The following is a 16,967-nucleotide window of genomic DNA, read 5'->3' on the forward strand; positions in this document are numbered from 1 at the left end:
ACTGTCACCGGCAGTGCATTTCACACACCCACCACACTTTGTGTGGAAAAACTTACCTCTGACATCTCCTTTGCAACTTCTTCCAAGCACCTTAAAACCATGCCCCCTTTTTTAGCCATTTCAGATGAGCTTACTGTGGTTTTAACGTTCTTCAGAGCTCTGGACTAAGGTGGTTAAACTCCTTCTTCCCTGCTCTTTTCAAAGTTTTGTGTCATTGTCACTCATTTCAAAGGATTGTGCCTCAGACAGCTGGGTTGTTGCAATGCGCCTCCAAACTCTGACAGCAGACGAGAGAGTGAATTTTCAATGGAACAGAGTCAGAAATCAACGAGTTGCCAGCCTGAGTCAGGGCTTTGGGGCTCCAGAAAGAGATAGGGCTTAGGATTTACAAGGAGTAGGAAGAAGAGGAATCAGACCAGCAGGATGTGGCTACAAATGAAAGATCCGAAACATTTTGAAACTGGTCGATCGAAAAGCAAAAGGATGGTTAATTTCTGCAAAATACTGGTGGAAATTATCAGATCAGGCAGCAAGTGCAGAGAGGAATAAACAGACAACGTTTAGGCTGACCCCCTTTAGCATGTCTAGACTGTGTACTCCTCTGCTTACCTGCTGCCTGAACTGCAGAGTTCCTCCTGCATTTTATGTGTGTGCGTTTCTATATTTCCAGCAACAGCAGAATCTCCTGTGTTTCCAAACTGCATTTGTAAGCATGTTCTCCTTCGGCATTAGACATGCGGAGAGGTTGCTGTTATTAAGTACATTGTTTATGGGAGCTGTATTTTTGCGTTAAAAGAGCTGCTGAGTTTTCTACACAATAAAAAACCTGAGGTATAGGCATGGAACCGGAGCTTGCAGAATCTTTTAATGGCACCGTGATTACCCGGAATGCTCTGCGTCACAATTTTCGCCGTCACTGAAGCACCGATCGAATGCGCAGGCGTCAGGATTGCGGGTGCTCCCGAATATCGCGCATGCGCAGTACACAAAAGGCCTCGGAATTTCGGCTCCAGGTAAGAAAGAAATCGTGGCGCGTTCTTTCAGCCCCGAATTCGGGGCAATTGCTCTGGACTCCGGACCACCGTAACCCCGGGACAGTTCTGTTCTTTTCCCTCTCTCTCAGCCCAACGATCCGTACACGAGCCCCGGGGAGCTTCCAGTTGATGAGGGAATGGGAACCGATGAGCTGAGCTCCAGCTATCTGAATGCAAGGATTAGGAACTCGGAGAAAGGGAACAAAATCTTTTACATCACCAGTTGAGAAAATCAGCTTTGTTCTACCTCCAATCACAAACAAGAGAAAATGTGCAGACATTGAAAATCCAAGCAACACATCCAAAATGCTGGAGGAACTCAGAATTAGTATTCTTTCCCATAGATGCTGTCTGGCCTGCTGAGTTCCTCCAGCATTTTATGTGTGTTGCTTGTTCTATCTCCTGTTGTTTTGAACTTTTGTACCGGTGAGAACATGTTTTGATCCATTCTGTCTGGGTACATAATGATATCAAACACTTTTGCCCTGGGCAACAAGTATCTTTCACATCACAAAGCTGCCAGACTCCAGTCAGTGCCCTTCCCGTCATATTCACTGGCATTGCCAACAATGAGTTCAACACCGTCAGGTGGAGGGTTCAGGGGAAATATTTATGTACAATACAGAAACTGGTGTTACCTGTGAGTATTGTGGCGATGCAGAAGTTGCTGGAGAATTTGCAAGTGGGAGGAAGTGGAGTGATACTTGGAAATCTGACTTTTTAAATCATCATTTAGCAAGCAAATCAGATATGGATGGTGTGCAAAAGCTGGAGTGAGAAAATCCTTCATTATCCTCTGCAGTCCTGCTGCACAGGCTGTGTGAGAGTGCAGATGAACTCAATCAAACCTAGAGGAGATCAAAGTTCTGATTAACAGTGTTTTGCTAGCTGTTAAAATAAATACCTCTCTCTTTAAAATTCAGTGTACACATGTTGTCAGTGGGTAAAAATTGCACAGCACAAGATTTTTCGACATTACAAATTAGAGGGGACATTGGTGGGAAGGTGGGGAGACCTCCAGTGTCCCTGATGCCCTCACCTACAAATTGTGCATCCAGCTGCAGCTTGTAGCCCTGAACGTCAGGGTTGGAACTTGAAATGCATGAATTCCAGATCATCCGGGAGTTGGAGGGGCTGATAGATATGACAAGAAGAGAGATGAGTTGCACCCAAGGTGCAGGACACAGGGAACTGCGTGACAGTCAGGAAGGGGATAGAGGTTAAATAGCCATCACAGAGTACTCTTCTGGCCATCCCCTGTAACAACAGGTAGAACACTTTAGAAACTGTTAAGGGGGATTACCTCACAGAGGAATGTCAAAGGGCTGATAGCTGATTTGCTTGTTAGGGAATTAAAACTAACAAAGGTCTAAGATCCTAGTGGTAAGGCTTGCTCGTGCTAGTGTGTGCTGGGGGGGGGTTAAACTAAAGTGGAGTCAGAATGCCAGAACAGACAGTGGAGAGGGTGAATTGAAATGACTGATACCCTTCGTATATCTGAGGAGTAGAAATCTTTACATTACTTCTCTATCTAAATGTGCAACGTGTAATATATAGTAATTATAGTAAGGACAGTCAATACAATTGTATTAGCATAAACTAATCAGTCTGATAACTTGGTGGAAGGAGCTGTCCCAGAGCCTGTAGGGCCTGGCTTTTATATTGTGATACCGTTTCCCGGATGGTGGCAGCTGGAACAGTTTGTGGTTGGGGTGATCCTTCGGGCCTTTTTGCGCAACTGTCTTTGTAAATGTCCCGAAGAGTGGAAAGTTCACATCTGCATTTAAAGGTAAAATTTTGAGGGTACAGAATCTTTATGTTCCTGTTATATTATCAATGGATAATATAACCCGGTTACTTAGTATAATTCATTTGGCACAAAAAAGAGAGGAAATGAGTGTGGCAGTTGCTTTGGATGCAGAAAAAGCATTTGATAGATTGGAATGGGATTTTTTATTTAAGGTATTGGAAAAATATGAGTTAGGAAAATCTTTTATACAATGGATTAAAACCTTAAATACTAATCCTCAAGCTAAAGTAGTTACAAATGGTCAGATTTCAACACCATTTTGCTTAACGATGTCAACTGGACAAGGCTGCCCATTATCACCTGCTTTATTTGTATTGGCAATAGAACCATTAGCTGAATTAATTAGAACAGAATTAGACATTGGGGGCTTTACCGTTGATCAAGAGGAATATAAGATTAATGTATTTGCTGATGATGTTTTGATTTATTTAACAAACCCATTGCAATCTTTGCAAAGATTATCTTTTAGATTGGAAGAATATGGGAAAGTATCAGGGTATAAAGTAAATTGGGATAAAAGTGAAATTTTACCCCTTACCAAAGGAAATTATAATCAATGTTGATTAGTAACTCAATTTTGATGGTCAATAAACGGGATTAAATATTTAGGTATTAGAGTTGATAATGATGTAAAAAAATTATATAAACAAAATTATTTGCCATTATTAAAAAAATAAAAGAGGATCTTGATAAATGGATGATGTTACCAATAACATTAATAGGTAGTTAATGCTGTAAAAATGAATATATTTCCTAGATTGCAATATTTATTTCAAACTTTACCAATACAATTACCTCAGAAGTATTTTCAAGAACCGAATAAATATGTAAGGAAATTTCTTTGGAAAGGAAAGATGTCAAGAATATCATTGGAAAAATTGATATGTAAATTTGATTTAGGAGGGTTACAACTTCCAAATTTTAAGAATTATTATAAAGCAAATCAACTTTGATTTATTGCGTCTTTTTTTGATGAAGAAAACCCGGCATGGATTAGAATAGAATTAGACAAGATAGGAGAAAACATACCAGAAGATTTTATATATAAATGGGAATCCAAATGGATACGGGGGAAAAAAATCTCCTATATTAAGACACTTGATTGATTTATGGAATAAGGTAAATATGGACAATGAGATAAAGAAATCTCTATTAGCAAAATGAACTTTAATTCAAAATAGGCTTATTCCTTTTACAATGGATAATAAACTTTTACATAATTGGTTCCAAAAGGGGATTAAATATATAGATGATTGTTTTGAAGAACGTATATTGATGTCGTTTGATCAATTAAAAAATAAATATAAAATATCAAATAACACTCTTTTCTGTTATTTTCAATTAAAGGCTTATTTACGAGAAAAGTCGGGTCAAACAATGTTGATGCCAAAATCTAGTGAAATAGAAATATTAATTCAAAAAGGAAAGATTAAAAAATTTACATATTGTATGTATAATTTGATTCAAAAATGGACAATTAAATCAGGAATTCATAAATCAAGGCAAAAATGGGAATCTGATTTGAATGTTAAAATTGATGGAAAAAACTGGTCAAGATTATGTTCTGATAGTATGAGAAATACAATAAATGTTCGACAGATTAATACAATATAATTTTTTACATCAATTATATATAACACCACAGAAAATAAATAGATTAAATTCAAATATGTCTGACCAATGTTTTCGATGTAATCAAGAAATTGGTACTTTTTTACATTCTACTTGGTCTTGTTTTAAAATTCAACCATTTTGGATAAATCTATGACTTTTATTGGAACAAATTACTGGAGTACAACTCCCACATAGTCCAGTATTATTTTTATTAGGAGACATTGAAGGGACAATACCAAAACTTAAATTGAATAAGTGTCAGAAAAAATTTATAAAAATTGCATTGGCAGTAGCCAAAAAAGTTATCGCAGTTACTTGGAAATCTGATTTATATTTAACTATGGATTGTTGGAATAATGAAATACATAGTTGTATTCCACTTGAAAAAATTACATACAATCTAAGAAATGAGTATGATATATTTTTGAAAATTTGGCTCCCATACCGACAAAAGATAGGATTAAATACATAGGTCCTTTGAAGATAAAATTATAAAGTGATTGGGGAAAGTAAAAATAAATATTAAAATTATTTTGAACTCTATGGAGCATGTGGGGATCCTCCGATATCCAGGCAATCTTTCTCTCTTTTTTCTTTCTTTAGATAAGGGTTAAGAGGGGGAGGGTTAAGGGGAGGGTTAATATTATTTTTCTCACTATTTTATCGTCACATTTATTTTTTGTAATTTTCTAAAATTTTAATAAATACAAAAAACACTTCACGTGGAAAATCTTCAAAAAAGCGAATGTCTGAATTCAGATACTGAAAAGATTTTTTTTTCTCACAAGCTTAATAATACGTTCTTTGTCTCTGAAATGGAGAAAACGCACAACAATATGTCTGTTTTTACCTTGATCCAAAAATTTTAAAGTGCCGATTCTGTGAGCCATTTTGATATCTGAAGGCTGTCAGCAAACCTCTGGAAATAAAGACTGAAGCATTTTTTGCGAAATAATCCAGTGTGTCGGCCAATTCTGATTTCTCTTTTAATCCAACAATTCGAATATTGTTCCGATGTGATCGAGCTTCAAGATCAATGATCCGTTGTTGGGCTTTTTCCAAACGAGAGGAAAGGTCCAAAGTACTTAGACTAACTTCTTTAAGATCAAGGCTCAAAGAGTCGACTTTTCCTTCGAATTTCTCTTTTAGTTGAGTTATCTCAATGCTGATATTGCTGATTTGAGATTTTAGTCTCTTTGCCCGGGAGTGGGTTCCTCCGAGAATTCGTCAGTTTTCTTAATTTTCCCATTGCCCAGGTCCGTATTTCTTATGGCGCTTCTGAGAGTGGCCATAATTATATCTGATCCGACTGAATAAGGTTGAAATTTCTAAGTATAAATCTGAAAAGGGAGAGATTAAAGACGGACAAGAAGCGGCTGTGTCCGACATGTCCATAGCTGGGAGGCGGAGTCCCCTAGAGGAACAAATGTGTAGACAGATCACAGACCGTGCCAAGAAACAAAGGTTGATATGGTAAGCGATTTTAACTTTCCAAATATTGACTGTGTCTCCCATCCTGCAAAAGGACTAGCTGGGGTAGAATTTGGCAAATGTGTCCTTAATCAGTATGTAGAATTCCCAACATAGAAGTGTGCAATATGCTATTACGGAATGATCGAGGGCTAGTGACAGAAATTAGTGTATGGGAACACTTTGTATTTAGTGATCATAATGCCATGAGATTCCAACTAAATATGGAAAAAAGAGAGGTCTGGAACACAGGTTGAGATTCTACATAGGAGAAAGGTCAATTTGGATGTTAACAGAAAGGATCTGAAGTATGGACTGGGTCAGGATGTTTTCTGTCGAAGGAGTACTTGGTAAATGGGTGTCCTTCAGCAGTGGAATTTTGAATCTGTGGAGTTTGTATGTGCCTGCAAAATTAAAAGTTGAAAGGTAACTGGTGCAGGGAACCTTGGTTTTCAAAAGATATGGTGGCCCCGGATATTTTATTCCTGTAAATGCCTCAGACTGGTAGGTGCAACCAAGACTCATTAGTGACTACAAATCATAATTCAGTGCCCTGAGCATACCTGATCTTTATTTTAGTTATAACCATATAACGATTACAGCACGGAAACAGGCCATCTCAGCCCTTCTAGTCTGTGCTGAACGCTTACTCTCACTTAGTCCCACTGGCCCGCACTCAGCCCATAACCCTCCATCCCTTTCCTGTCCATATACCTATACAATTTTACTTTAAATGACAATACCGAATGTGCCTCTACCACTTCTACTAGAAGCTCGTTCCACACAACTACCACTCTCTGAGTAAAGAGATTCCCCCTTGTGTTACCCTGAAACTTTTGCCACCTGACTCTCAAATCATGTCCTCTTCCTTGAATTTGTCCTACTCTCAATGGAAAAAGCCTATCCACGTCAACTCAATCTATCCCCCTCATTATTTTAAATACCTCTATCAAGTCCCCCCTCAACCTTCTACTCTCCAAAGAATAAAGACCTAACTTGTTAAACCTTTCCCTGTAACATAGGTGCTGAAACCCAGGTAACATTCTAGTAAATCTTCTCTGTACTCTCTCTCTCTATTTTGTTAACATCTTTCCTATAATTTTGTGACCAGAACTGTACACAATACTCCAAATTTGGCCTTACCAATGCCTTGTACAACTTTAACATTACATCCCAACTCCTATACTCAATGCTCTGATTTATAAAGGCCAGCATACCAAAAGCTTTCTTCACCACCCTATCCACATGACATTCCACCTTCAGGGAACTATGCACCATTATTCCTAGATCACTCTCTTCTACTGCATTCTTCAATGCCCTACCATTTACCATGTATGACCTATTTGGATTATTCCTACCAAAATGTAGCACTTCACACTTATCAGCATTAAACTCCATCTGCCATTGTTCTGCCCACTCTTCTACCTGGCCTAAATCTCTCTGCATACTTTGAAAACTTACTTCATTATCCACAATGCCACCTACTTTAGTATCATCTGCATACTTACTAATCCAATTTACCACCCCATCATCCAGATCATTAGAGTATATGACAAACAACATTGGACCCAATACAGATCCCTGAAGCACAGCACTAGTCACCGGCCTCCAACCTGACACAGTTATCCACCACTACTGTCTGGCATCTCCCATCCAGCCACTGTTGAATCCATTTTACTACTTCAATATTGATACCTAACGATTAAACCTTCTTAACTAACCTCCCGTGTGGGACATTGTCAAAGGCCTTACTGAAGTCCATATAGACAACATCCACTGCTTTACCCTCGTCAACTTTCCTCGTAACCTCTTCAAAAAATTCAATAAGATTTGTCAAATATGACCTTCCACGCTCAAATTCCTGCTGTCTATTCCTAATCAGACCCTGTCTATCCAGATAATTATACATACCATCTCTAAGAATACTTTCCATTAAATTACCCACCACTGACGTCAAACTGACAGCCCTATAATTGCTAGGTTTACTCTTGGAACCCTTTTTAAACAATGGAACCACATGGGCAATACGCCAATCCTCCGGCACCATCCCCGTTTCTAATGACATTTGAAATATTTCTGTCAGAGCCCCTACTGTTTCTACACTAAGTTTCCTCAACGTCCCAGGGAATATCCTGTCAGGATCCGGAGATTGTTGTCTTCTGTTGGTTTCTAAAACTTTCCAATCATTTTTGTACTATTATTTACCCTCCCTTTGGCATTTATGTTGGCTTTGGCGTCTCATTTCAGTCATGGTTGTGTCCCCCTGCCTTTCCAATGCTTCCACTTCTTTGGGATGTATTGATCACTGAGCGCTCGAATTGATCCAAGAAACTCCAGCCATTACTGCTCCATCGTCATTCCTACCAGTCTCCCCTTCCAATCAAGTTTGGCCAGCTTCTCTGTCATAGGGACATGGAGAAGTTCCATGCAACAGGCCATTTGGCCCGTCCAGACAATGCTGAAGATTTTTAAACTCTCTGATGCAACATCCTACACTGGGATCACAGCCCTTCATACCCCTACCACCCAGGTACCCATCCAAACTCCACTTAAATGCTGAAATTGAGCTGGCATGAACCACTTGTGCTGGCATCTCATTCCACACTCTCAACCATTTCAGTGAAGGGTTTTTCCACATGTTCCCCTTGAGTTTTCACATTCCCCACTTACCCATGACCTCTGGTTATCATCACATCCATCCTAAGTGGAAACAATTGCTTGCTTTTACCCTATCTGTACCCTCACAATTGTGTATGCTTTGAACAAATCCTCAAAGCAATGTATAATTACCTTGTTTATGTTTAGAACCGTTTTTAGGTGTATAAGATGATGAGGGGCATTGATCATGTGGATAGGCAGAGGCTTTTTCCCAGGGCAGAAGTGGCTAACACGAGGGGACAGAATTTTAGGTTGCTTGAAAATGTGTGCCAAGGGGATGTCGGGGGTAAGTTTTTCACACAGAGAGTGGTGGGTGTGTGGAATGCACTGCCAGCAGCGGGGGTGGAAGCGAATACAATAGGGTATTTTATGACACCCTTAGACAGGTACTCGGAGCTTAGAAAAATAGAGGGCTATGCGTTGGGGAAATTCCAGGCAGTTTCCAGAGTAGGTTACATGGTCGGCACAACTTTGTGGGCTGAAGGGCCTGTAATATGTTGTAGACTTCTATGTTCTATGTTAAACAGCGAAACATAGAAAACCTACAGCCTTTGGCCCACAAAGTTGTGCCGTACATGTGCCTAACTTAGAAATTACTAAGGTTACCTATAGCCCTCTATTTTACTAAGCTCCATCTAAAAGCCTCTTAATATACCCTATCGTATCCGCCTCCAGCACTGTTGTCGCACACACTCACCACCCTCTGAGTAAAAAACTTACCGCTGACATCTCCTCTGTACCAACTCCACAGCACCTTGAACCTGTGTCCTCTTGTGGCAGCTATTTCAGACCTGGCAAGAAGCCTCTGACTATCCACACGATCAATGCCTCTCATCATCTTGTACAACTCTATCAGGTCACCTCTCATCCTCCTTCACTCCAAGGAGAAAAGGCCAAGTTCACTCAACCTATTCTTATAAGGCTTGCTCCCCAATCCTGGCAACATCCTTGTAAATCTCCTCTGCACCCTTTGTATGGCTTCAACATCCTTCCTGTAGTGAGGCGACCAGAACTGAGCACTGTACACCAAGTGGGGTCTGACCAGGGTGCTATATAGCTGCAACATTACCTCTTGGCTCCTAAATTCAGTTCCATGATTGATGAAGGCCAATACACCATACACCTTCTTAACCACACAGTCAACCTGCGCAGCTGCTTTGAGTGTCCTATGGATTCGGACCCCAAGATCCCTCTGATCCTCCACACTGCCAAGGGTTTTACCATTAATACTATATTCTGCCATCATATTTGACTTGCCAAAATAAACCACTTCACACTTCTCTGAGTTGAACTCCATCTGTCACTTCTCAGCCCAGTTTTGCATCCTATCAATGTCCCACTGTAACCTCTGACAGCCCTCCACACTATCCATAACACCTCCAACCTTTGTGTCATCAACAAACTTACTAACCCATCCCTCCACTTCCTCATCCAGGTCATTTATAAAAATCACAAAGAGTAGGGGTCCCAGAACAGATCCCCGAGGCACAACACTGGTCACCGACCTCCATGCAGAATATGACCCACCTACAACTACTCTTTGCCTTGTGTCATTCATTGAAACAACATTGGCTGTTCTCCAATCCTCTTGTACATCCCCCCATCACCAAGGATAATTGAATTATCTCTGCTAGGGATCCCGACAATTTCTGCACTTGCCTCCTGTAGGGTCCGAGGGAGCACCTTGTCATGCCCTGGAAATTTATCCACTCTCATCTGCCTCAGGACAGCAAACATCTCCTGTTCTTTAATTTGTACAGGGACCAGGATTTTAATGCTGCTTTTCCAAACATACCCATAGACCCTGTGTCCATCTCCTGAGTAAATAGAGGTAAAAAAAATTAAGATCTCCTCCATCTGCTTTGGTTCCACACGTGGGTTGCCATTCCGGTCTTCCAGATTGCCTTGCAATCCTTCTGCTCTTCATCTATATCTGGAATCCCTGAGGATTATCCTCCATCTTTTCTGCGAGGGGAATCTCATGCCTTCTTTTAGCCATCCTGATTTACTTCTGATGTGTTCTCTTGCATTTCTTATACTCCGTAACAACCTGCCTGCCTATCCCTGTTGTGCAACTCCATTTTGTCCTTCACCAGGGTCTCAAAATCTCTTGAAATCCAAGGTTCCCTACAGTTTCTATCTGTATCTTTTATTCTGACAAGCACATACCCACATTGTACTTTCAGAATTTCACTTTGAAGGCCTCTCATTTACCAAACACACCTTTGCCATAAAGCAGCCTGTCCCAGTCCACAGTTGCCAAATCCTAGTGTCATAATTCCAGGTGTTGATCCATGGCCTGAACACATCCGCCTTTCCTACGATGCTCCTTGTATTGAAATATACAGGGCTCAGCATATTCACTGCACCATGCTCAACGTTTGTCATTCCTGACCTTGTCTGAGGTCTGAACAACACCTGTCTCCACAACACCTCCACTATCTGTTCTGTTATTCAGGCTCCCATTCCCCCAGCAACTTTAGTTTAAACATCCATCCCCTACCCCCACCTCCCACCATGCAGCACTATCACCCCTTTGGGTTTCATCTCCCAGATCAATAAAAAGGAGGTGCATACCAGGTACAGGCAAATAGGAACAAATGGGGTACTTATGAAGTACAGTGAATTCAAGTGAACACTTATGAAGAAATACAAGAAGGCAAGAGTTTGCCCCAGCAGAGAAGATGAAGGAGAATCCTCAGGGATTTTGCAGATATGTTCAGAGCAAAAAAGTTGTAAGGGAAAAAATAAATCCTTTGGAAGATCAGAATGGTAATCCATATGAAGAGACAAAATATATGGGGGATATTTTAAATATTATCTTTGCATCTGTATTTACTCAGGAGATGGTCACAGAGTCTATAGAAGTGAGGCAAAGCAGCACCAACTTCATGAACACTGTACAGTTTACAGAGGTGGAGGTGTTTGCTGTCCTAAGGAAAATTGCCATGGATAAATCCCTAGGGCCTGACAAGTTGTTACCTGGGACCCTGAGGAAGTCAAGTGCAGAAATTGTCGGGGCCCAAACACAGATATTTAAATCATCCTTAGTGACAGTTGAGGTACTGGAAGATTGGAGGACAACCAATGTTGATCCGCTGTTCAAGAAAAGCTCTAAAAATAAACTAAGAAATTGTACTTTGGTGAAATTGACATCAGTAGGGGGAATGTTATTGGAATGTGTGTGCAGGAACTGGATATGCAAGTATTTAGATAGATGTGGACTGATTAAGGACAGACAGCATTGCTTTGTGCATGGTAGGTCATGTCTAACCAATCTTAGGGAGTCTCTCGAGGAAGTTATCAGGAAAGTTTATGAAGAAAAGGCGGTGGATGTTGTCTACGTCGACTTTAGCAAAGCATTTGACAAAGCTTCATATGGGAGGTGGGTCAAGAAGGTTAAGTCACTCAACGTTCAAGATGAGATAGTAAATTGGATCAGACACTGTCTTTGGGAGAAGCCAGAGTGTGGTAGCAGATGATTGCCTCTCTGACTGGTGTGCCACAGGGATCAGTACTGGATCTAGTGTTGTTTGTCATCTATATCAGTAATCTGGATGTTAACATGGTCAGCTGGATCAGCAAATTTGTGGATGAAACCAAGATTGGGGTGTAGTGGACAATGAGGAAGACTACCATGGCTTGCTGATCTGGACCAGCTGGAAAAATGGGTTGAGAAATGGAAAATGGAATTTAATGCAGACAAGTGTGAGGTGTTTTACTTTGGTAGGACCTTCTTACACAGTGACTGGTTGGGCATGGAGGAGTGGTGTAGAGGAAAGGGATCTGGGAATACAGGTCTATATTTCACTGAAAGTGGTGTCACAGTTTGATAGGGACGGAAGGAAAGATTTTGGCACATTGACCTTCGTAAACCAAAGTACTGAGTACAGGAGATGGATGTTATGCTGACATTGTACATGACATTGGTGAGGCCTAGTTTGGAGTATTGTGTGCAGTTTTGGTCTCCAATCTACATGAAAGATGTAAAAGAGGTTGAAAAAGTTCAGAGAAATTTCGCAAAGATGTTGCCAGGTCTGGAGGAGATGGGTTAGAAGGAAAGATTGAACAGGGCAGGACTTTATTTCTTGGAATGGAGAAGATTAAGGGGAGATTTGATGGAGGTGTACCAACATTATGAAGGGTCTAGATAAGGTAAATGCAAGCTGGCTTTTACCACTGAGATGGTGTGGGACTACAACCAGAGGCCATGGGTTAAGGGTGAAAGGTGAAATGTTAAGGGGAACAAGAGGGGAATCTTCTTCCCGCAGACAGTTATCCAGGTGTGGAATGAGCAGCCAGCACAAGTGGTGCATGCGAGCTCAATTTCAGCATTTAAGAGTTTTGTATAGGTACCTGGATGTTAAGGGTATGGGAGTAGCCAGATTAAATAGTTCAACACAGACTAGATGGGCCAAAGGGCCTGTTTCTGTTGTACTTTTCCATGACTGTGACAAGAACATGAAATAATACTGATATTCATTCAATTCCTCTTAACTGCTGTGGAGACCAACCATTCATCTGGGCAGGGCATGTTAATATTGATTTAAAACTGGCACTTTACATTAGCAGTACATGAAAGAAATTCTCAGCTGAACATCAACAAAGGCTATTTCTGTGAGAGTGTTTCAGTTACTGTGGGGCCAGGCACCCATGCAGCTCAGTGGGAACAGGGAATAATACCAATGGAGAGAGTCAAACTGAGCCAGGTCACAGATTGGAGATGGCAGAAATGCCCGATTCTTGTAGAGACAGGAAGAGCATCAGAGAGATTGATGGTCATTCCAGATCCCATCACTGTGCCCAGTTGGAAGATGATTTTTCTCTCCAACTTGGGTGAAACTTCACTGTAACAGTGTGATACCAGATCACACCTTGACAACTCAAGTAATCTCATCTGAAATGTTGTCCTACACCCATTGATGGATTTTATAAATCTTTTTTCAGGTTAACAACAACAAGGAATTTATCTGTGGGAATCTTGAACACTGTTTTGCTGTCTCTGTCCATGTATGTAAGAAGTGGAGTGAGGGATTCACTCAATCATCCTTCCTGCTCAGACTGTGGGGAGGGATTCCCTCAATCATCTGACCGACTGGCACACCTGTCATTTTATACGTGGGAGAGGCTGCTCACCTTTTCAGACTGTGGGGATTCAATGTCATCTCATGAAGGTACATCAGCAAGTTCACACTGGGACAAGTCCATTCACCTGTTCTGTGGGTGAGAAGGGATTCAGTCAGTCATCCCACCCGTGGGCACACCAGTCAGTTCACACTGGGCAGAGGCTGATCATCTGCTGAATTTGTGGGGAAGGATTCACTCGGTCATGTGACCTAATGACACACCAGCGAGTTCACACTGGGGAGCGGCCGTTCACCTGCTCAGGCTGTGGGAAGGGATTCATTTCCTCATCTCAACTGAAGGGACATCAACGAATTCACACTGGAGAGAGGCCGTTCACCTGCTCAGACTGTGGAAAGGGATTCATTTGGTCATCCCAACTGAAGGTACATCAGAGAGTTCACACTGGAGAGAGGCCATTCATCTGCTCAGTTTGTGATAAGGGATTCATTTTGTCATCTCACCTACTGAGACACCAGTCAGTTCACACTGGAGTGTGGCCATTCACCTGCTCGGTCTGTGGGAAAGGATTCACTTCGTCATGTCACCTACAGAAACACCAGTCAGTTCATTCTGGAGAGAGGCCATTTGCCTGCTCAGACTGTGGGAAGAGATTCACTCGGTCATCTGAACTGAAGGTACATCAGCGAGTTCACACCCGGGAGAGGCCGTTTGCCTGCTCAGACTGTGGGAAGGGATTCACTTTGTCATCTCAGCTACTGAGACACCAGTCAGTTCACACTGGGGAGTGGCCATTCATCTGCTCAGTCTGTGGGAAGGGATTCATTGAATCATCCTCCCTACAGGGACACCAGTCATTTCACACTGGGAAGTGGCGGTTCACCTGCTCAGACTGTGGGAAGGGATTCAATCGGTTATCTCACCTACTGCGACACCAGTCTGTTCACAGTGGGGAGAGGCCGTTCACCTGCTCAGAGTGTGGGAAAGGATTCAGTCAGTATTCCAACCTACAAGCACACTGGTCTGTTCACACTGGAGAGCGGGCATTCACCTGCTCAGACTGTGGGAAAGGATTCACTTCGTCATCTAAACTGAAGGTACATCAGCGAGTTCACTCAGGGGAGAGGCCGTTCACCTGCTCAAACTGCGGGAAGGGATTCACACAGTTAGCTAGCCTACAAGTACACCAGTCAGTTCACACTGGAGAGAGGCCGTTCGCCTGCTCAGAGTGTGGGAAGGGATTCACTCTGTCATCTCAACTGAAGGTACATCAGCAAGTTCACACCGGAGAGTGGCCATTCACCTGCTCCGACTGCGGGAAGGGATTCCTTCAGTCATGTCAACTGAAGGTACATCAGAGAATTCACACTGGAGTGAGGCCGTTCACCTGTTCAGACTGTGGGAAGGGATTCACTTTGTCATTTCAACTGAAGGTACATCAGAGAGTTCACACCGGAGAGAGGCCGTTCACCTGTTCAGACTGTGGAAAGGGATTCACTGAATCATCTCAACTGAAGGTACATCAGAGAGTTCACACTGGAGAGAGGCCATTCACTTGCTCAGACTGTGGGAAGGGATTCTCTCTGTCATCTCGTCTACTGACACACCAGTCAGTTCACACCGGGGAGAGGCCGTTCACCTGCTCAGTGTGTGGGAAGGGATTCACTCGGTCCACCGACCTACAGAGACACCAGCGAGTTCACACCGGGTAGAGGCCGTTCACCTGCTGTGATTGTGGGAACCGAATCACTGAGTCAACTAAAATTGTGTAACTCTCGCTTCGGCTAGCAGCTTATTATAGGGGGTGATAGCCCTATAGCCCTACAGGCCGGCCAAAAAGAAATCTCGTTTGGGTGGATGCTGTGTGATGTATCCCCTGTTACAGATCAGTACCCCAAAATAACAAACAGTACACAATATGTGATTAAACAATTGAGCTTTAGAATGCTTACTTTGACCATAGGGTTAGTTGAGAAAATAAAGAAAGATAAAGGGCCCACTCTCTCCATTCACGTCTTCGCATCTCTCCCAAGAAAAAGAGCACGAAAATCTCTCTTCCAGGTTCACAAGAAAGAACATTTCTTTCATTGGATAGCCCTGCACTCCAAAACCCTGTTATCTCTCATTGTAACCTAAACATTGCTGTTACAGAGAAACCATTACCTCAACAGTGAAACATTACAGAGAGGCCATTATGTGAGCAGTGAAACCTTACAGCATGTTACACATATGACATTCTCCCAGGTTCACACTGGGAGAAGGTTTCAATAAGCTGCATGCTGGATATTTGTCCATCACCATTGCTGAATGTAATTATTGCTGCTGCTCACCACATCCAGTTCTGCACCCTGGTCACTGGGCATATTCACCTTTAATGGTACTGGAGTTTGATATTCGGCAGAAGTGACAAATAAATCAATTCTATTTTGAACTTTTTCTTTGGTACTTAGTGAGTTCATAACACAACTAGTGTACAGTAGAGAGTCAGCTCAGGCCAGTTGGACCCTGCCAGTGATCCTGTTCCACGATAGGCCTTTTGAATCCTCTCCTTTTTTTCACTTTCCGCTCCCCCTGTGGGATAGGTTCCAGTCACCACTCTGTGGGTGAAGAGGTTTCCATTAAATTTTCTGTAGACTGAAGAAGTCAAGCTGACTGCAGTTCTGTCTGAGATGTTTTTTGACCGTCAAATCTCTGGGCTGAGGAAGAATGACATTGGGAGCTAATCCCCTTATTCAGGGATCATTTCCACATTATGAGTCATTTTCCCTGCTTCTAAAGGGTTGTTAGAAAGCACCACTGTCCTCTAAACACTGAAAGCAGAATGGGAAACCATTACTTGGATGTTCAACGGAGCAGGGTCAGATACCAGAGGCGGGTCAGCATAGGGCAGAGTTTGGGGCTCTGGTCGTTGGTCTGGGTAAGAACGTATGATGAGGAGAAGGGAATCAGCAGCAGGGCGTGACAACGAATGACAGACTAGCAACATTTGGATGATAATTGGCAGAGAAAATAATTCGCTTGTCTGACTGATGACACAAACAATGCCTGTAGTGAGGTGCCCCATTGGTCGAGGCACATGTGTGTGTTGAGAATGGTTATTTCCATTGAGGGAGTTGTTCCTGCTTGTTTATCCTGTTATGTTATATCTGGATGTTTATTTTAGATTATCCTATCTGCAAAGATGTATTGATTATCATATTAATTGTGAGATTCTGTCCCTAACTGGATCAGGCTTGAATTTATGGTGCCTTAATAAAGTTACTGTGGTCATTCATGAGTTTGTATTTTAAAGAAAG

The 16,967-nt window shown here is 42.0% G+C and overlaps 1 protein-coding gene across 1 annotated transcript; it reads left to right on the forward strand.

The window, feature by feature from the left end:
• Positions 1-1,000: 1,000 nt before the first annotated feature.
• Positions 1,001-16,072, forward strand: LOC140721988 (uncharacterized). The gene is made up of 2 exons (XM_073036813.1): positions 1,001-1,013; positions 13,534-16,072. The coding sequence occupies exon 2, from the start codon at positions 13,926-13,928 to the stop codon at positions 15,381-15,383; it is 1,458 nt and encodes a 485-aa protein (XP_072892914.1). The 5' UTR covers positions 1,001-1,013; positions 13,534-13,925; the 3' UTR covers positions 15,384-16,072.
• Positions 16,073-16,967: the final 895 nt, after the last annotated feature.

Source organism: Hemitrygon akajei, unplaced genomic scaffold, assembly GCF_048418815.1.
Source record: "Hemitrygon akajei unplaced genomic scaffold, sHemAka1.3 Scf000066, whole genome shotgun sequence".
Classification (NCBI taxonomy): Eukaryota; Metazoa; Chordata; class Chondrichthyes; order Myliobatiformes; family Dasyatidae; genus Hemitrygon; species Hemitrygon akajei.

Coding starts and splice junctions, on each gene's coding strand:
- LOC140721988 (XM_073036813.1), top strand. CDS start 13,926: ATGACACACCAGCGAGTTCACACTGGGGAGCGGCCGTTCACCTGCTCA.